This window comes from Melospiza melodia, chromosome 2, assembly GCF_035770615.1.
Source record: "Melospiza melodia melodia isolate bMelMel2 chromosome 2, bMelMel2.pri, whole genome shotgun sequence".
Classification (NCBI taxonomy): Eukaryota; Metazoa; Chordata; class Aves; order Passeriformes; family Passerellidae; genus Melospiza; species Melospiza melodia.
The window spans coordinates 1,571,283-1,588,349 of NC_086195.1; the positions used below are offsets into that span (position 1 = coordinate 1,571,283).

The 17,067-nt window shown below is 35.6% G+C and overlaps 1 protein-coding gene and 1 long non-coding RNA gene across 2 annotated transcripts in view; one reads left to right on the forward strand and one right to left on the reverse strand.

Moving 5' to 3' along the window:
* Window positions 1–8,242, reverse strand: part of RCAN1 (regulator of calcineurin 1) — a 43,867-nt gene extending 35,625 nt beyond the window's left edge. The window contains exon 1 of the mRNA XM_063180455.1: window positions 8,007–8,242. Coding sequence (XP_063036525.1) covers window positions 8,007–8,204 — 198 coding nt within the window. The 5' untranslated portion in view covers window positions 8,205–8,242. The remainder of the gene's footprint in view (window positions 1–8,006) is intronic.
* Window positions 8,243–10,426: 2,184 nt separating this feature from the next.
* Window positions 10,427–10,898, forward strand: LOC134415047 (uncharacterized). The gene is made up of 2 exons (XR_010026904.1): window positions 10,427–10,467; window positions 10,778–10,898. It is a non-coding gene; the product is annotated as an uncharacterized LOC134415047 (long non-coding RNA).
* Window positions 10,899–17,067: the final 6,169 nt, after the last annotated feature.

Here is a 17,067-nt window from a genome sequence, read left to right on the forward strand (position 1 = left end):
ATTAATAATCAATATTATTTAGAAATTAAAACCTGAATGAACCACTGAATGAACTGCCTCAGCAATAACCTGGCACAGAATTAAACTTTTGGTGCTAAAATGACTTTATCATTTAATCCTGCTCTGCATGGGACAGCTCAGTGACTGCTGACAGTAATAAATAAAAATAAATTAAAAAGTGACTGCTGACAGTAATAAATAAAAATAAATTAAAATGTGACTGCTGACAGTAATAAATAAAAATAAATTAAAAAGTGACTGCTGATAATAATAAACAAAAAACAAAATTAAAATGTGACTGCTGATAACAATAAATAAAAATAAATTAAAATGTGACTGCTGATAACAATAAATAAAATAAATTAAAAAGTGACTGCTGATAATAAATAAAAATAAATTAAAATGTGACTGCTGATAATAATAAATAATAAAATGTGACTGCTGATAATAACAAATAAAAAATAAAAGTGACTGCTGATAATAATAAATAAAAAAAATAAATCAAAAAGTGACTGCTGATAATAATAAATAAAAATAAATTAAAAAGTGACTGCTGATAATAATAAATAAAAATAAATTTAAAAGTGACTGCTGATAATAATAAATAAAAATAAATTAAAATGTGACTGCTGATAATAATAAATAAAAAATAAATTAAAATGTGACTGCTGATAATAATAAATAAAAATAAATTAAAAAGTGACTGCTGATAATAACAAATAAAAAATAAAAGTGACTGCTGATAATAATAAATAAAAAGTGCCCAGATGTGAATTTTGGAACATTTTGGTTCATCCTGGCTGGGCTCTGGTGCTGCCCAAGGTGCATCCATGGAGGCTTTCAAAAAATATTTATTAAATTTTATTTTATTTTAATAAACTATCAAAATTTATGATTAAGTTATTAATTTCTTACAGTATTATAACATAATAATATATAATCTGTTATGTGGTGTCATAATAATTTATCACTAAATTATTATTTAGTCTTTATTATTTAAATAAATAATAAGACTAAATAATAAATATTATTTGTAAGAAATAAATTCCTAAATAATAATATATAAATAATATTATTTATAAATGTTTATACCATTTATAAATGTGATTTATATATTATAAATAATATCTTTTTTATTAATAAATCCCTGCTCCAGCTCAGCCTTCCCAGGGATTTCAGCAACACTTTCCTCAATTTCCCTTTGGTTTCCAGGAAAATGAAATTGTGAATTCTGGGATCTCCCTCCACACTCTGAGCTCTGGAGAGCAGGGAAATCTTTATTTTTTAATATTTCCAACAATATTTGTATCTCCAATATTTAAATCTCCAATATTCTGTTAATATGTCCAACCTCAAACCCATCCATGGCAATTTTCCAACGCTGCTTTTCCAGGTTCAGGTGTTTCATTCTATTTTTGGTGGTTTTGAGGCACCCAACAACCACCTTGTGCAGCAAGAGTTATTCAAATATTGAAATAAATATACAAATATTCTCTATTTCCATTTTTATCTTTACCTAGAAAAGTTGGTTTGAAGTACTGATCAGCAAAAAATTGGCAAAAAATTGACAAAAAAAAAAAATCGGGGTTAAAAGGACCAAAAAATCCCCAGGAATGGGGAGAAATTCCTGTGGGAAAAATTTGAATGAAATTCTGATTTTTGGACCTAAAAATTGGCAAAATATTCCCAAATATCCAAAAAGTAAATCCCAAAAATTTTCTGAGGATTTATTGGGAAACCAGAAGCATTCAAATGTAGAAACAGCCACAAAAATTGAGATTTCTTTTCTTTGGAAACCAGAAGCATTCAAATGTAGAAAGAGCCACAAAAATTGAGATTTTTTTTTTTTTTTTTTTTGAAATCAGAAGCATTCAAGTGTAGAAACAGCCATAAAAATTGAGATTTATTTTTTATTTTGGAAACCAGAAGCATTCAAATGTAAAAAAACAGCCACAAAAATTGAGATTTATTTTATTTTGGAAATCAGAAGCACTCAAATGTAGAAACAGCCACAAAAATTGAGATTGATTTTATTTGATTTTATTTTTTTTTTTTTGGCAGAGAAAGAATGAAAACCTTCAAAACAGATGCGGGTGCCAATAATTCATTTTATATTCCCATGAGGGAAACTTGGCCAAAATCAGGGCTGTGGTCACAAAAATCTATAAATGCAAAACCACTTTTGATTTTTATAGAAATCTGCTTTTAAACTGCTTTGGTTTTAATCCAAGGAGCTTCGAAAACGTGAGGGAAAAGGATTCCAAGGCAGGAAGAGATCAGCAGGAAATTCAGATTCTTCAATATTTCCTTAATATTTCCTTAATATTTACTCAATATCTCCTCAATATTTCCTTAATATTTCCTCAATATCTCTTCAATATCACCTCAATATTTCCTCAATATTTCCTTAATATTTACTTAATATCTCCTCAATATCTCTTCAATATCTCTTCAATATTTCCTTAATATTTACTCAATATTTCCTCAATATTTCCTCAATATCTCTTCAATATTTCCTTAATATCTCTTCAATATTTCCTCAATATTTCTTCAACATTTCCTCAACATTTCCTTAATATTTCCTCAATACCGCTTCAATATTTCCTCAATATTTCCTTAATATTTCTTCAATATTTCCTCAATATTTCCTTAATATTTCTTCAATATTTCCTCAATATTTCCTCAATATTTCCTTAATATTTCTTCAATATTTCCTCAATATTTCCTCAATATTTCCTTAATATTTCTTCAATATTTCCTCAATATTTCCTCAATATTTCCGCAATATTTCCGCAATATTTCTTCAATATTTCTTCAATATTTCCGCAATATTTCCTTAATATTTCCTTAATATTTCTTCAATATTTCCTTAACATTTCTTCAATATTTCCTCAGTATTTCCTCAATATTTCTTCAACATTTCCTCAACATATCCTCAATATTTCCTCAATATCTCTTCAATATTTCCTCAACATTTCCTTAATATTTCCTCAATATCTCTTCAATATTTCCTTAATATTTCTTCAATATTTCCTCAATATATCTTCAATATTTCTTCAATTTCTGCAATACTTCCTCAAGATTTCCTCAAGATTTCTTCAATATTTCCTCAATATTTCCTTAATATTTCTTCAATATTTCAATATTTCCTTAATATTTCTTCAATATTTCTTCAACATTTCCTCAACATTTCCTCAGTATTTCCTCAGTATTTCCTCAACATTTCCTTAACATTTCCCCAACATTTCCTCAATATTTCCTCAACATTTCCCCAGTATTTCCTCAACATTTCAGTTTTCCAGGGAAGTTTTCCCAGAGAAAAGCTGTTCCACGGCAGAACTGCCTGCTCTCAGTTTCTCTGTGAATTTACTCTGTTAATTATGGAAAATTTGCCGCCGCGCTCATTAATTTGCAGCAATTAGCAGATGAAGGTAATTATCACACAGCCATTCAAGGTGGAAGTGACTTTCCCATGGAAATAGGACAAAATGTGGTGTGAAATCCGGAGACAGGTTCAAAATCTGATTTTTAAATGTCTCGAGTGCCACATCCACCACCTCAGAACGCTCTGGGATGGGAACTGCAGCACTCAAACCTCAGCAGCATTTCCATGGGATTTGAGGGAAAATTCTCCCAGTCCCAATCTCTGCCAGCCCCAAAGGCAGAGAATTTCACAGAAATTCAATTTTTACAGCAACAATTTGTGCTGCTCTCGGCCCTCAGAGAAGGGAAATGCAAACTGGATTTGGGGTTTTGTTAAGGTTGGGATTCAATGTGTGGGATGGGATTTTTTATTTATTGGCTTTTATTTATATTACAGTTTCCCAAACTGGGAGTTTTATAGTATTTTATTTCCATAAATTAAAAATGGAGCTGTATTTTTATAAAGGTTTTCAGGAGAAATTGTTTCATTAAGAAATGATACTTTGAGGGGAAATGGAAACTGGATTTGGGCTTTGTTTTGTTAAGGCTGGGATTCCATGTGTGGGATGGGATTTTTTATTTATTAGTTTTTATTTATATTACAGTTTCCCAAACTGTGAATGTTACAGTATTTGATTTTCATAAATTAGAGTTGTATTCCTATAAGGGTTTTAAGGATAAATTGTTTAATTAAGAAATGACACTTTAAGGGGAAATGCAAACTGGTTTTGGGGTTTTTGGTTAGGGTTGGGATTCAAGGTGTGAGATGGGATTTTGTGTTTATTGGTTTTTATTTATATCACAGTTATAATTATTTCTATTTAAAACTGGGAGTTTTATAGAATTTTATTTTCATTAATTAAAAATTGAGCTGTATTTTTGTAAGAGTTTTAAGGAGAAATTGTTTAATTAGGAAATGATTCTAAGGGAAAATGGAAACTGGATTTGGGGTTTTTGGTTAGGGTTGGGATTCAATGTGTGGGATGGGATTTTGTGTTTATTAGTTTTTATTTATATCACAGTTATTATATTATAATTTATTTATATTTAAAACTGTGAGTTTTATAGAATTTTATTTTCATTAATTAAAAATGGAGCTGTATTTTTATAAGGATTTTAAGGATAAATTGTTTAATTAAGAAATGACACTAAGGGGAAATGGAAACTGGATTTGGGTTTTGTTTTGTTAAGGTTGGGATTCAATGTGTGAGATGGGATTTTGTGTTTATTGGTTTTTATTTATATCACAGTTATTACATTATAATCATTATTTCTATTTAAAACTGAGTTTTATAGTATTTCATTTTCATTAATTACAAATGCAATTTGGTTTTTTTTATAAGGGTTTTAAGGATAAATTGTTTAATTAAGAAATGACATTTAAGGGGAAATGGAAACTGGATTTGGGGTTTGGTTAGGGTTGGGATTCAATGTGTGGGATGGGATTTTTTATTTATTAGTTTTTATTTATATTACAGTTTCCCAAACTCTGAATGTTATAGTATTTTATTTCCATAAATTAAAAATGGAGCTGTATTTTTATCAAGGTTTTCAGGATAAATTGTTTCATTAAGAAATGATATTTAAATTATTTTTACTTTTAACTTAATTACTAACTACTTGTGGTTTGTAATGTGGAATTTTAATTTAATTACACAATATTACTTATAGAGAAGGATTAGTTTTTGTTTTAAAACTTTTCTCTTGTTTGATATATATTATTATCTATTAGAACTTATTTAAACTACATTAAAATTTGACACATCCCTGGGGATGAGCCAGGGAAATGTTTCACCTGCTTGGATCTGAGAGCACAAATTCCACCAAAAAACAGCTCCTAAAAATGGGATATCACATGAAAAGGATGGAAAACCACAAAAACCTAATTGGAAATTATTTACTGATACATTTTCTTAAATAAATGAGTACACGGGAACAGAGTTTTTAAAATGAAATTCAAGAATTCCAATTCCTCAAGCACACAGTCAACACTGAAGTTACAGATGCAAAGTGAAAATCAGGTTCAGAAAATCCCAATTTTTCCAATGTAATCTGCCAAGTTGAAGATGAGAAGAAAGGGTTTTATCTGTGGTAATTTCCTGTACTTCAACAAAAGGAAAAAATCCAGAATCTAAAGGAATTCCTAACTGTCATCTGGATAACTTGAGAGGAAGTGCTTGGGTAAATTGATTTTTTTTTACTCTGGAAGGTTTGGGGCTGGTATTAAGAAACTGGGCATGAAGAATTTTTATTTCTTCCAAGAATAAATTGTCATTTAACAAAATTAACAGGAAGGTCAGGGTTTAAGAGACGGCTCACAAACCATTTAAAACTTCTGATTTCTCAACTGGGATTATCAACACCTCAATAACAAAATATTGAAAAACTGAAAAGGAGGAAGAGGAGGAAAATCCAAGCAGCACTTGCAGCACAAATCTTCATTTGGGAGGGACAGAATAGAAACAGTTCCAGTGCCTGTCTTGTCTCACCTTTGATTGGATCAACCCTCCTCAAAGAGGGCAATCCAGGATTATTGAGGGGCCCTCTGAAGGGGGAAAATCCCATTTCAATGGAGAGAAAAATTCCCATTTAACTGCAGAGAAAAAATCCCATTTCAATGGAGAGAAAAATTCCCATTTAACTGCAGAGAAAAAATCCCATTTCAATGGAGAGAAAAAATTCCCATTTAACTGCAGAGAAAAAAATTCCCATTTAACTGGAGAGAAAAAATTCCCATTTAACTGGAGAGAAAAAATTCCCATTTAACTGGAGAGAAAAAATTCCCATTTAACTGGAGAGAAAAAATTCCCATTTAACTGGAGAGAAAAAATTCCCATTTAACTGGAGAGAAAAAATTCCCATTTAAATGGAGAGAAAAATTTCCCATTTAAATGGAGAGAAAAATTTCCCATTTAACTGCAGGGAAGAGGTGTTTTAGGAGCGTTCCACCTGCTGGGAAAAGCAGAGTGTTCACAGAGTGGAACCAACCAAACACAGCGAAATTCAGAATATTTACAAACACTGAGCGTGGGGATCCCTTGATCAGCACCAAATTCCACAGCTCTGCTGCACAAGTTGGCATTTTCTGGGCACATTCTGCACCAAACCAAAGGGATTTTCTTAAAGTTCACCCCCTAACCAAGTGCAGCTTTTAGAGTGACCTCGGAATCCTTCCCAGGTGGTTCAGTGACATTTCAGTGACACCACAACACCTCACACACCTGAGGGACAAAACTCCTGCATTCCTTGGACACCAGAAGCACCAAAAGCGCTGCAAAACTGGATAAACCGTGGCACATGGCAGTATTTTCCTCATTTTTAATAAAACTTTGTTTTTCTTATATCATTCAAATGCTGAGGGCACCTTTGACAGCTCCAAAATCTGGGATTCAGCCTCAGGGCCTCGTTCCACTTTCCCTCTCTGCACCTTCCTGACACGCGGCCAACAAAATAAATTAAAAACGTGGCCAGTCCACGTGGGTTCCTAAAAATGTCATTTATTTCCAGCTTTCAAGAGTTATCAGCTCTTGCCAGCTCTGTCACTTGATAAAACGAAGCTAAATGATGGATTTCAGTGCTGAAATCCAGTGACCACACACCTAAACCAATTTCTCATCCATCAAAAGTCCGTGTGCACCTACCTTCCAAGGACCTCCACCTGCCTTACTTCTGAGTTTTGTGTTATTTCTAAAACTTTGAGACCTTTCTTCCCACCTGGAGACAGACATGTATTCAAGTTCAAGGCAGTTCTCCCATTCTTTACCTCAGAAATGTAATTTATGCAGGATCTATGCATGGTGAAGACGACACAGTTTGTGCTGAGACGATGAGACTCAAATTCATTTGTCACCACTGCCCCATCTTCCATTTGTCACCACTGCCCCATCTTTCAAGTCCATTCTGTTTAATTTAATTAAAATCTGTTTAAAAACTAAGCACCTCCTCCAGTATGAAAGGGTTTGACAGCAAAAACAAGAAAACAAGAATAAAACCACAACATCGGGCGCACCAAACACAACCTTCAGCACAAAGCTCAGCCTAGGGGGTGCAGGGATTTTTGATTTCGTTCCTGTTTCATGCACAGCTTCACCCCGAAGGATGAAGGAATCAAAGGAATGAAGGTAAAGCAGCTGCTGGTGTTGAAAGTCCCGTGGAATCACCGAGGTTTGGGCACCACGGAGTGCCAGCTGTGCCCCGTGGGCACCTTGTGCCCAGCCCAGAGCACTCAGTGCCGCCTCCAGGGCACACCTGCAGGGATGGGCACTGCAAAGCTCCCTGGGCAGCCCCTGCCAAGGCCTGAGCTCCCTTTCCATGGGCAAATTGCTGCTGCTGTCCCAGCTGAGCCTGCCCTGGCCCAGCCTGAGGCCGCTCCCTCCGCTCCCGCAGCCGAGCCCGGCCCCTCCTGGCTCCACCCTCGGAGCGGGCTCGGCTCAGCCCGGCTCGGCACCGAGGGGACGGGCGGGGCACGCAGCCACAGCCTCGCCCCTCATTCCCCGCTCCCCGGAGGTTTCTCTCCTACACAGAGCCGCGGCAGCCCCGGCCCCGCAGCCCGCGCCCCCCTCCCGGCTCCCGGCCCGCCTCACCCGGCACGGGCCGTCCTGGAAGACGCGCGGGTCCAGGTTGCAGGCGATGGTGGCGGTGGGCAGATCGCGGAGCGCCACCGCCTCCATCTCGCCGTCAACGAAGCTCCACTCCGCGTCCGCCTCCTCTTCCTCCTCCTCCTCCCCTTCCTCCTCGTCTTCCCCGGGCGGCAGCGGCTGCTGGAGCGGCGGCTCCTCCATGGCCGGAGGCGAGCGGAGGCGGCAGCAGCGACGTCGCGAAGGCGGCTTCTCCCACCCCCCCGCCCGCCATCTTGTTTCCTTCGCCCCCGCCCCGCAGCAGCCAATCAGAAGCCGCCGCCGCGCCCACCCTGGGCCGTGTCAGCCAATCGGAAGCCGCTGCCGCTGCGGCAACAGGTGGGGCGTGAGGCCACGTCCGCCATGTTGGGCGAGGGCATCGCCGTGAGGGAGCGGCTGGGCTCCCACCCACAAAATAAAATATATATGTATAAAATAGACTATATTTACCGTCTGTACTGTATATTTCGTATACATTGTGTATGTAATACACGTGCCCACTATATATAATATATTCTAGCTGAAAATTTACCATATACCATATTATTTACCATAGACCTTATTATTTACCACATAATATACCATATATTGTTATAAGACCATATATTAATATAATATACCATATATATTATAATTATACTACCATATATATTATAATGCCATACAATATTATACCATATCTAATTTACCATATAATTTACCATATAATATACCATATATATATATATTCTATAGTGTATGTACTGTCTTTATAACATTTTGCTATATTATGTGTAATATAATATAAAAAAATATGCTGTGTGTATAATGCTGTATGTCTATGCTAATACACAGTATATAATACATAAAAAGGTGCTTTATGTAACGATATACTCTGTGTATGTGGGAATATAAATAGCATAGTGTATATAATGCCTATAAAATTTGCTGTATATAATAATATACTGTATGTATATAGATATATATAAGTTTCTATATATAATGCTTTATTATTGCTAGAGATAGAAAGACATGAGCTCCATGTCCCATGCCTGGAAGTGTTCAAGGCCAGGTTGGATGGTCTATAAGATAAATATTAAATATTTATATGAAAATGCCACATGAATATAAAAATTCCTCACTCAAAGACTTACAAGTCAGCTGAAAATTGCCACTGTGTGTTATAATTCACTTATCTGCCTTAGGAACCAGCTGATCCAGCCTTGGTGGGCTTGGCTGGTTAGTCTGACCTAAGAGACCTGGACAAATATTTTTATTATATTTTTAATATAATGTGCCTGTATCTATATAAAATATCTTCTATATTATTACCATTCAGTTTCTTTTTATATATACTTAGCACCACCTCCCAGGGGAAGGCCCAAGCTTCAAAGGTCACAGAGTTTTATGAAGTTATTGCTTTTTATTAAGTTACTGTTTTTTATGAAGTTTTTTATTAAGTTATTTTCAAGAAGTTATTTTTATGAAGTTCTTGTTTATGAAGTTTTTTATGAAGTTATTGTTTATGAAGATACTTTATGAAGTTACTTTATGCAGTTACTTTTTCTCAAGTTATTGTGACATTTGTGCATCTCCAAACATCCCACACCAAATTTCTTCAGCCTCTCTGATAGATTTGGAGTAATTTAAGTATTTTTCTGAGGGATAAGCTAAATAAAAGATGATTTTGTGCTCATTTGTGCTAATTGCCATAAAATCTTCATCCTCTCAGATGCAGACAAATGGTCTCTTGCAAGAAAACAACTTCTCTGAGCAAGGCCAGGTGTTTAATGCTAAATCCAGCCAAAATAAAGCCAATTTTAACTTTTTTTTTTTCCAGAGGTGTTTCACGACAGGACTGGTGACGCTTTCCCCTCTGAGGAGCATCTCTGGATTCTCTGCAGCCCCCTGGAGAAATCCCACCTGAGGAATTCCCACCTGAGATCTGCTGTTCCGCAGAACTCAGAAAATCCAGAAGTAAAACCTGGCAGCAAGAAATCCCCGTCCCTGCAGCCTGGCAGGAAAACCCCCGGGAAATATTCACAATAACCACTTCAGGTGGCACATTTGAAGGGGAAAAGGCGCCACTAATCGCATTTTATGTCATTAATTGTATTTTATGTAATTAATTGGAACTGAGATCTTGCCCTGCAGGGCTCCAAGACCAAAGGACCTCTCTGCCCTAAGATCTTCAAAGTTTTCAGCATGAATTCAACCACAGACGTGAGAAAAAATAAATATACCACGCTGAATCTCCCTCATGTGAGATTTAATTTCCATCTTTTCTTTTTCCTAGAAAGGGAACGCGATGGCGCTTTTGACTGCAAGAGGTGGCGAGAGAGGGGAAAAAAGGAATTTCCTGCAATGTTTGGGGCCAAAAAAAGGAATTTCCTGCAATGTTTGGGGCCAAAAAAAGGAATTTCCTGCAATGTTTGGGGCTGGTTTGAGTGTAAGTGAGGGTGATTAACGCTAATGATTGTGAAAAACGCCAATCACTTGTTTTTAAAATTGTTAAAGTTTAATAGTAATAAAGTGGTTATAAAAATAGTTACACAATTAGAGTAATAACAATTTGGACAAATTGAATTAGGACGATATGAGACAATAAATACAAAGAGTTATGGATGTCTGGGTACCTTTTCTGGGCAGCACGAGCCCGAAAAAGGCCCCACGTTAACAGAGGATTAAACCTTAAAAACAATAACCTGTTGCATATTCATACACCTCATCCATGATGCATAAATTCCATTCAAACACAGGATTCTGTCTGGGCAGTGTCAGCTCCTTCCTCTGGATCCTGACGGCGTCTCCAGGGCTGAGTGAGGCAGGAAGAAGTTCATTTCTCCTGATGATGGAGCAATAAATTCTCTTTCTCTGAAAGATTCAGGTGTCCTGTGGCTGCTGTCTCACTGCAAGTCCTTTCTTTTAAAAAAAGTATCTTACATAGCATCGTTTGTATTTTAACATTTTGTTATAACCTAAAACTATATTTAGCACACTACTTAAGAGAATGAATACAGCATCACTCTCTAACACAACACGTACAACATTCATTTGAACAGTTCCGAAAAGCCAAGCAGAAAACGCATTTCTCCCATGATTAACGCTAATAATTAACGCTAATGATTAGCGGCGGTGGTTTCCCGCAGGAAAGGGACGCGCTGCGCAGCAGGGCCGGGAGGGTGCCCAGCACGGACACCTCCATCTAGCGGCCGTGGAGCCCCGGCGGGACACAGGGAATTGCACTGCGGGGAGCTGTCCCCACAAATCCGCCTGGCACACGGGCATGCGGCTGGCTGCAAGGGAATGAAACAGAATGAAGTGAGAGAAAGTAAAACAGAATAAAATTAAATTAAATAAAATATAAAATAGAATAAAATAAAATTAAATAAAATATAAAATAGAATAAAATAAAGTGAAAAATAAAATACAATTCAAAGATATAAAATAAAATAAAATATGAAATAAAAAATTAAAATAAATAGAATAAAATAAATAGAATAAAATAAAATAGAATAAAATATAAAATAGAATAAAATGAAATGAAAAATAAAATAAAATTCAAAAATGAAATATAAAATAAATTTTTAAATGAAATATAAAATAAAATTTAAAAATGAAAAAATAAAATAAAATATGAAATAAAAAAATTAAAATAAATAGAATAAAATAAATAGAATAAAATAAAATGTAAAATATAAAATGTAAAATATAAAATATAAAATGTAAAATATAAAATATAAAATACAAAATGTAAAATATAAAATATAAAATGTAAAACGTAAAATGTAAAATAGAAAATAGAAAACAGAAAACGTAAAATGTAAAATATAAAATGAAATAAAGTAAAATAGAATGAAATTGAATAGAATAAAAGTAAATAAAATATAAAATCAAATACAATATGAAATTAAATTAAACGAAATATAATAAAATATAATGTCAAATAAAAATATAATGAAATAAAATTAAAATAACGAAACCAAAATGGAATTAAATAGAATTAAATAAAATAGAATAAAATGAAATGAAATAAAACATAAAATAGAGTAAAATAAAGTCAAAATGAAATAAAATTCAAAAATGAAATATTAAAAATTTTTTTAAATGAAATATAAAATAAAATTTAAAATGAAAAATAAAATAAAATTTGAAATAAAAAATTAAAATAAATAGAATAAAATAAATAGAATAAAATAAATAGGATAAAATAGAAAATAGAAAATAGAAAATAGAAAATGGAAAATAGAAAACGTAAAATGTAAAATATAAAATGAAATACAGTAAAATAGAATGAAATTGAATAGAATAAAATAAAAGTAAATAAAATATAAAATCAAATATGATATGAAATTAAATTGAACGAAATATAATAAAATATAATGTCAACTAAAAATATAATGAAATAAAGTTAAAATAACGAAACCAAAATGGAATTAAATAGAATTAAATAAAATATTAAATAAAATAGAATAAAATGAAATGAAATAAAATAGAATAGAATAAAATAAAATAAAAATAAAATATAAAATATAAAATATAATATAAAATGAAATTAAAGATAATATAATATAATATAATATAATATTGCATATTATATATTATATTATATTATATTATATTATATTATATTATATTATATTATATTATATTATATTATATTATATTATATTATATTATATTATATTATATTATATTATATTATATCGTAATGTAATATAATATACATAATTAAATAAAATGAAATTTTAAAAAATGAATAAAATAAAATATAATATTAAATAAAATATAATGAAATGAAATGAAATAGAAAAAAGAAATTAAATAAAATAGAATAAAATAAAAGAAAATTAAATATGAAATTAAATTATAAAATAGAATAAAATATTGATTATCATTCAACAGAGAAAGAATGAACGTCACAGAATTATCGAGGTGAGAAGAAACCTTTAAACAGCAAACCTTGTCCCCAAGGGCCACATGCAGACACTGGGACACTCCCAGGGACAGGGACAGTGACCCCAAAGCTCCCCGTGCAGCTCATTGCAAACCTCACCGCTCTTTCCATGGAATGTTTTCCTGAAATCCAACCTGAACCTCCAGCTTGTGCATTTTGCTTTAAAAAGTCACGAGATGTTTTCAGCCAATGCAGCTGCAAGTAGTGAATGTAAATGGTGAATTCCTTGAATGCTGTTGATAAAAACACCAGCAAATATTAAAATAGTGATCTATTCAAAAATAACTTAAAAAAAAGAAAGAAAACAACAAAAAAAAAAATAGAAAATCTGGTGAACATTTTCCACCTGAAATCTGCTGTTCCACAGAATTCAACAAATTCAGAAGCAAAACCCAGCAGCAAGAAATTCCTGTCCCTGCAGCCCGTGTTGTTTCAAGATGAACAGTTTCCTTAGGAAGAGGTCTGCACCAGGTGTGAAGCCACTTTTAGCAGCTTCAGGAGGAAAAAAGCCACTCCTGAGATGTTTTCAGGGCTGGATGTGCTCAGCTGAGCACAAAGAACAGTGAGGAGAGGCTCCAGCTCAACCTGGAGCACCAGGAGAGTTCTGGTCACAGAGCTAAGAACAAATGGCCCCAGTGATTAAACAGATTTCAGCAAGAAATTAAACATAACTTTAACATTTAGCATCAGAATAAACTGTTCAACGAGGCTGGGGATTTCCTTTAGGTCTGTTTTCTTTTGGAGGGCACGCACTTTGCTCAAAGTGAGGTTAAATTAAAGGATTGGGATTTGGGGGCCTTTATAAACTCCCTTTGAGTGTCTGGATTGTGCTGGGGACGCTCAGGCCTGTGGGTGTGGGACAATCTTGGTGGGAACAACCTGTGTGAGAGAAATCAGCCGAGAGGGGCTGCTTGGCACAGGAAAAGCACCTCAAAAAGTGCTAATTTACCTCAGAAAGTAAAAGGGAGACTTTGCTGAACAGGGTTTTTAGTGCAATATCCCAGGCTGGCAGGAGGGATGCAGCAAGCAGGGGGCGGCCTGTGAGGGAGCCACTGCCTGGAAAGGTCAAAGTGCCCTTGGCACAAGCAGGAGCTGCTCCAGGGCAGGGCAGGATCACACATCATGGAATGCTTTGGGCTGGGAGGGACCTTAAAATTCATCCCATCCATGGCAGGGACATCATCCTCTGTCCCCAGTGCCCAGCCTGGCCTTGGGCACTGCCAGGGATGCAGGGGCACCCTGTGCCAGGGCCTGCCCACCCTCACAGGGAGGAAATTGTTCCTAATATCTGATCTAAACCTGTAAGTTTTCAGTGTGGAGCCTGTGTGCTGTCCCTGCATCCCCTGGCAATTGTCTCTCTCCAGCTTTCCTGGGGCTCCTCCAGGCCCTGCAAGGCCACCCTGAGCTCAGCCCAAAGCTTCTCCTGTGCAGGTGAACAATGCCAGCTGTGCCAGCCTTTCCTGCCAGCAGAGCTGCTCCATCCCTCTGCCCATCCTGGAGCCTCCTCTGGGCTCTGCAGCAGCTCCAGCTCCTCCCTGGCTGGGGCAGCTCTGCAGCTGGGAAATCACCTGAGGGGCACAATCCCAACCCCAACCCCAACCCCAACTGCAATAATAAAAACTAAAATTAAATTTAATTTCATTAAATACTGGATTTAACTAAATTTTCTTAAACAGCATTTTATTTCCATCTTTCTAATGAGAGATTAAAATAAAATGCTGTTTAACAAAACCAGCACAGTGGAGTTGTTTTATGGCAGGCATCCGCCTCAAAAAAGCCACGTTTCGCAAGGGAAATGGAGCGGGCTGGAATAAAATAAAATATAAAATAAAATTTGGCTCCGGAATGAGGTGGGGAGGAGAAATAACAGGAGAGCTAAGAGCTTCCTTGGAGTTTGTTTTCATTTTTATTCTTTTATTTCTTCCAGAGCAATCAGTACCAGCCCCGGTTACTGATTTACAGCTGGGCTCGGTCACGGGTGCTGGGGCACAAACGGGTTTGTCAGGCAGAGCTGCTGAGGGAATCATCAAATAAATGTGAGAACATTTCAGTAAAACCTCTGCCAGAGCTGCTGGGAGAAAGGGCAAGGGTGGGTCCTAATCCTGGGAAAAGGAAAAATCATTGAAAGGGAAGGGAAAGGGAAAGGGAAAGGGAAAGGGAAAGGAAAAGGAAAAGGAAAAGGAAAAGGAAAAGGAAAAGGAAAAGGAAAAGGAAAAGGAAAAGGAAAAGAGGAGGAAAGGAAAGGAAAGGAAAGGAAAGGAAAGGAAAGGAAAGGAAAGGAAAGGAAAGGAAAGAAAGAAAGGAAAGGAAAGGAAAGGAAAGGAAAGGAAAGGAAAGGAAAGGAAAGGAAAGGAAAGGAAAGGAAGGAAAGGAAAGGAAAGGAAAGGAAAGGGAAAAGGAAAGGGAAAAGGAAAAAGGAAGAGGAAAAAAAGAAAAGGAAAAAAGAAAAAGGAAAAGAAAAGGAAAAGAGAAAAGGAGAAAAAGGAGAAACAAAAAAAAGGAAGAAAGAAAGAAAGAAAGAAAGAAAGAAAGAAAGAAAGAAAGAAAGAAAGAAAGAAAGAAAGAAAGAAAGAAAGAAAGAAAGAAAGAAAGAAAGAAAGAAAGAAAGAAAGAAAGAAAGAAAGAAAGAAAGAAAGAAAGAAAGAAAGAGAAAATTAAAAAAGAAAAAAGAAAAAAGCCAAAGAAAGGGAGAAGGGAAAAGGAAAGGATTGTGGCATAACCTGCATGAAAATAAAATAAAATGGTCATTATGAATAAGACAAATTCTCCTTGTACCTCTTGACTGCACATGTCACATCCTTCTACATCAGCAACTCGAATATTTACATTGCTGCTTTGAAATATTCCAGGTTTTATTCCCCACATCCATAATTATCACAAATTCCCTGGGGTGGGAAGAGCCCTTCAGGATGGTCCAGCCCTGCTGTCACCCCAGCATCCCCCCTGAACCCCAACAGTTCCTTTAAAATACATGTTAAACATAAAAATTCCCTGAGTTTTGCAAAGAAGAACTGGAATAAAAGCCAAGATCAATTGGCAGTGGCGCACAATGGAGGGGGAAAATAAAAGCTGTGAAAGATGAAATTAAATTTAAAACAAGAATATTTTTTAAAAATCAAGTGAAGTGTGATTAGGGGTTATATTCCAAGAAACTATTTCAAGAAACAACAGGCACAGTAAATAGGAAACATTTGAAATCAAAGTTTGATGAAGCAGGAGTTAAAATAATGGAGTTCAAGACAATCTGGACACTTTATTTAAAATGAAGAAAACCTCTGGGAGCTTCCAAAAGCCTGGAGTTATTTCCAGGCTCCCAGTAAAATGGCTCTAATTAAGGCTCGCTAACGAATTTTGTGGAGCACTGTGAGGAAAGCAGCGTTTATTGCCCGGAAAACTCGAGTTTATTTAATTCATTCCGAGCCTGAAGGTGTCCCGGGCACCGGGCTCGGGGCAGTTTTATTTGCAGGTTTATTTGCAGTTTTGTTTGCAGATTTATTTGCAGTTTTATTTGCAGGTTTATTTGCAGTTTTGTTTGCAGGTTTATTTGCAGTTTTATTTGCAGATTTATTTGCAGTTTTGTTTGCAGGTTTATTTGCAGTTTTATTTTAGTTTTATTTGCAGATTTATTTTAAGGGCTGGTTTTCATTTGCCTGGAGCAGGTGAAATCCAGCTGAGGTCGGAGTCGTTTTCCACACTCACCTCCCCAATTCCAGGAGGATGAAGAGGATGAAGAGGACGAAGAGGAGGCAATAATGAAATCCCAGCTCCTCAATGAGCCTGGCAAAGGCTCTCAGCATTAAACACCTGAGCGATCCCCCGAGCAAGGAGGGGTTTGGAACTGGGGGTCCCTCCCTAAGGCAGGAATCCAGGAATCCAGGAATTCGGGAATCCGGGAATTCAGGAATTCAGGAATCCAGGAATTCGAGAATCCAGGAATCCAGGAATCCAGGAATTCAGTAATCCAGGAATCCAGGAATTCAGGAATTCAGGAATCCAGGAATCCAGGAATTCAGTAATTCGGGAATCCAGGAATCCAGGAATCCAGGAATCCAGGAATTCAGGAATCCAGGAATTCGGGAATTCAGGAATCCA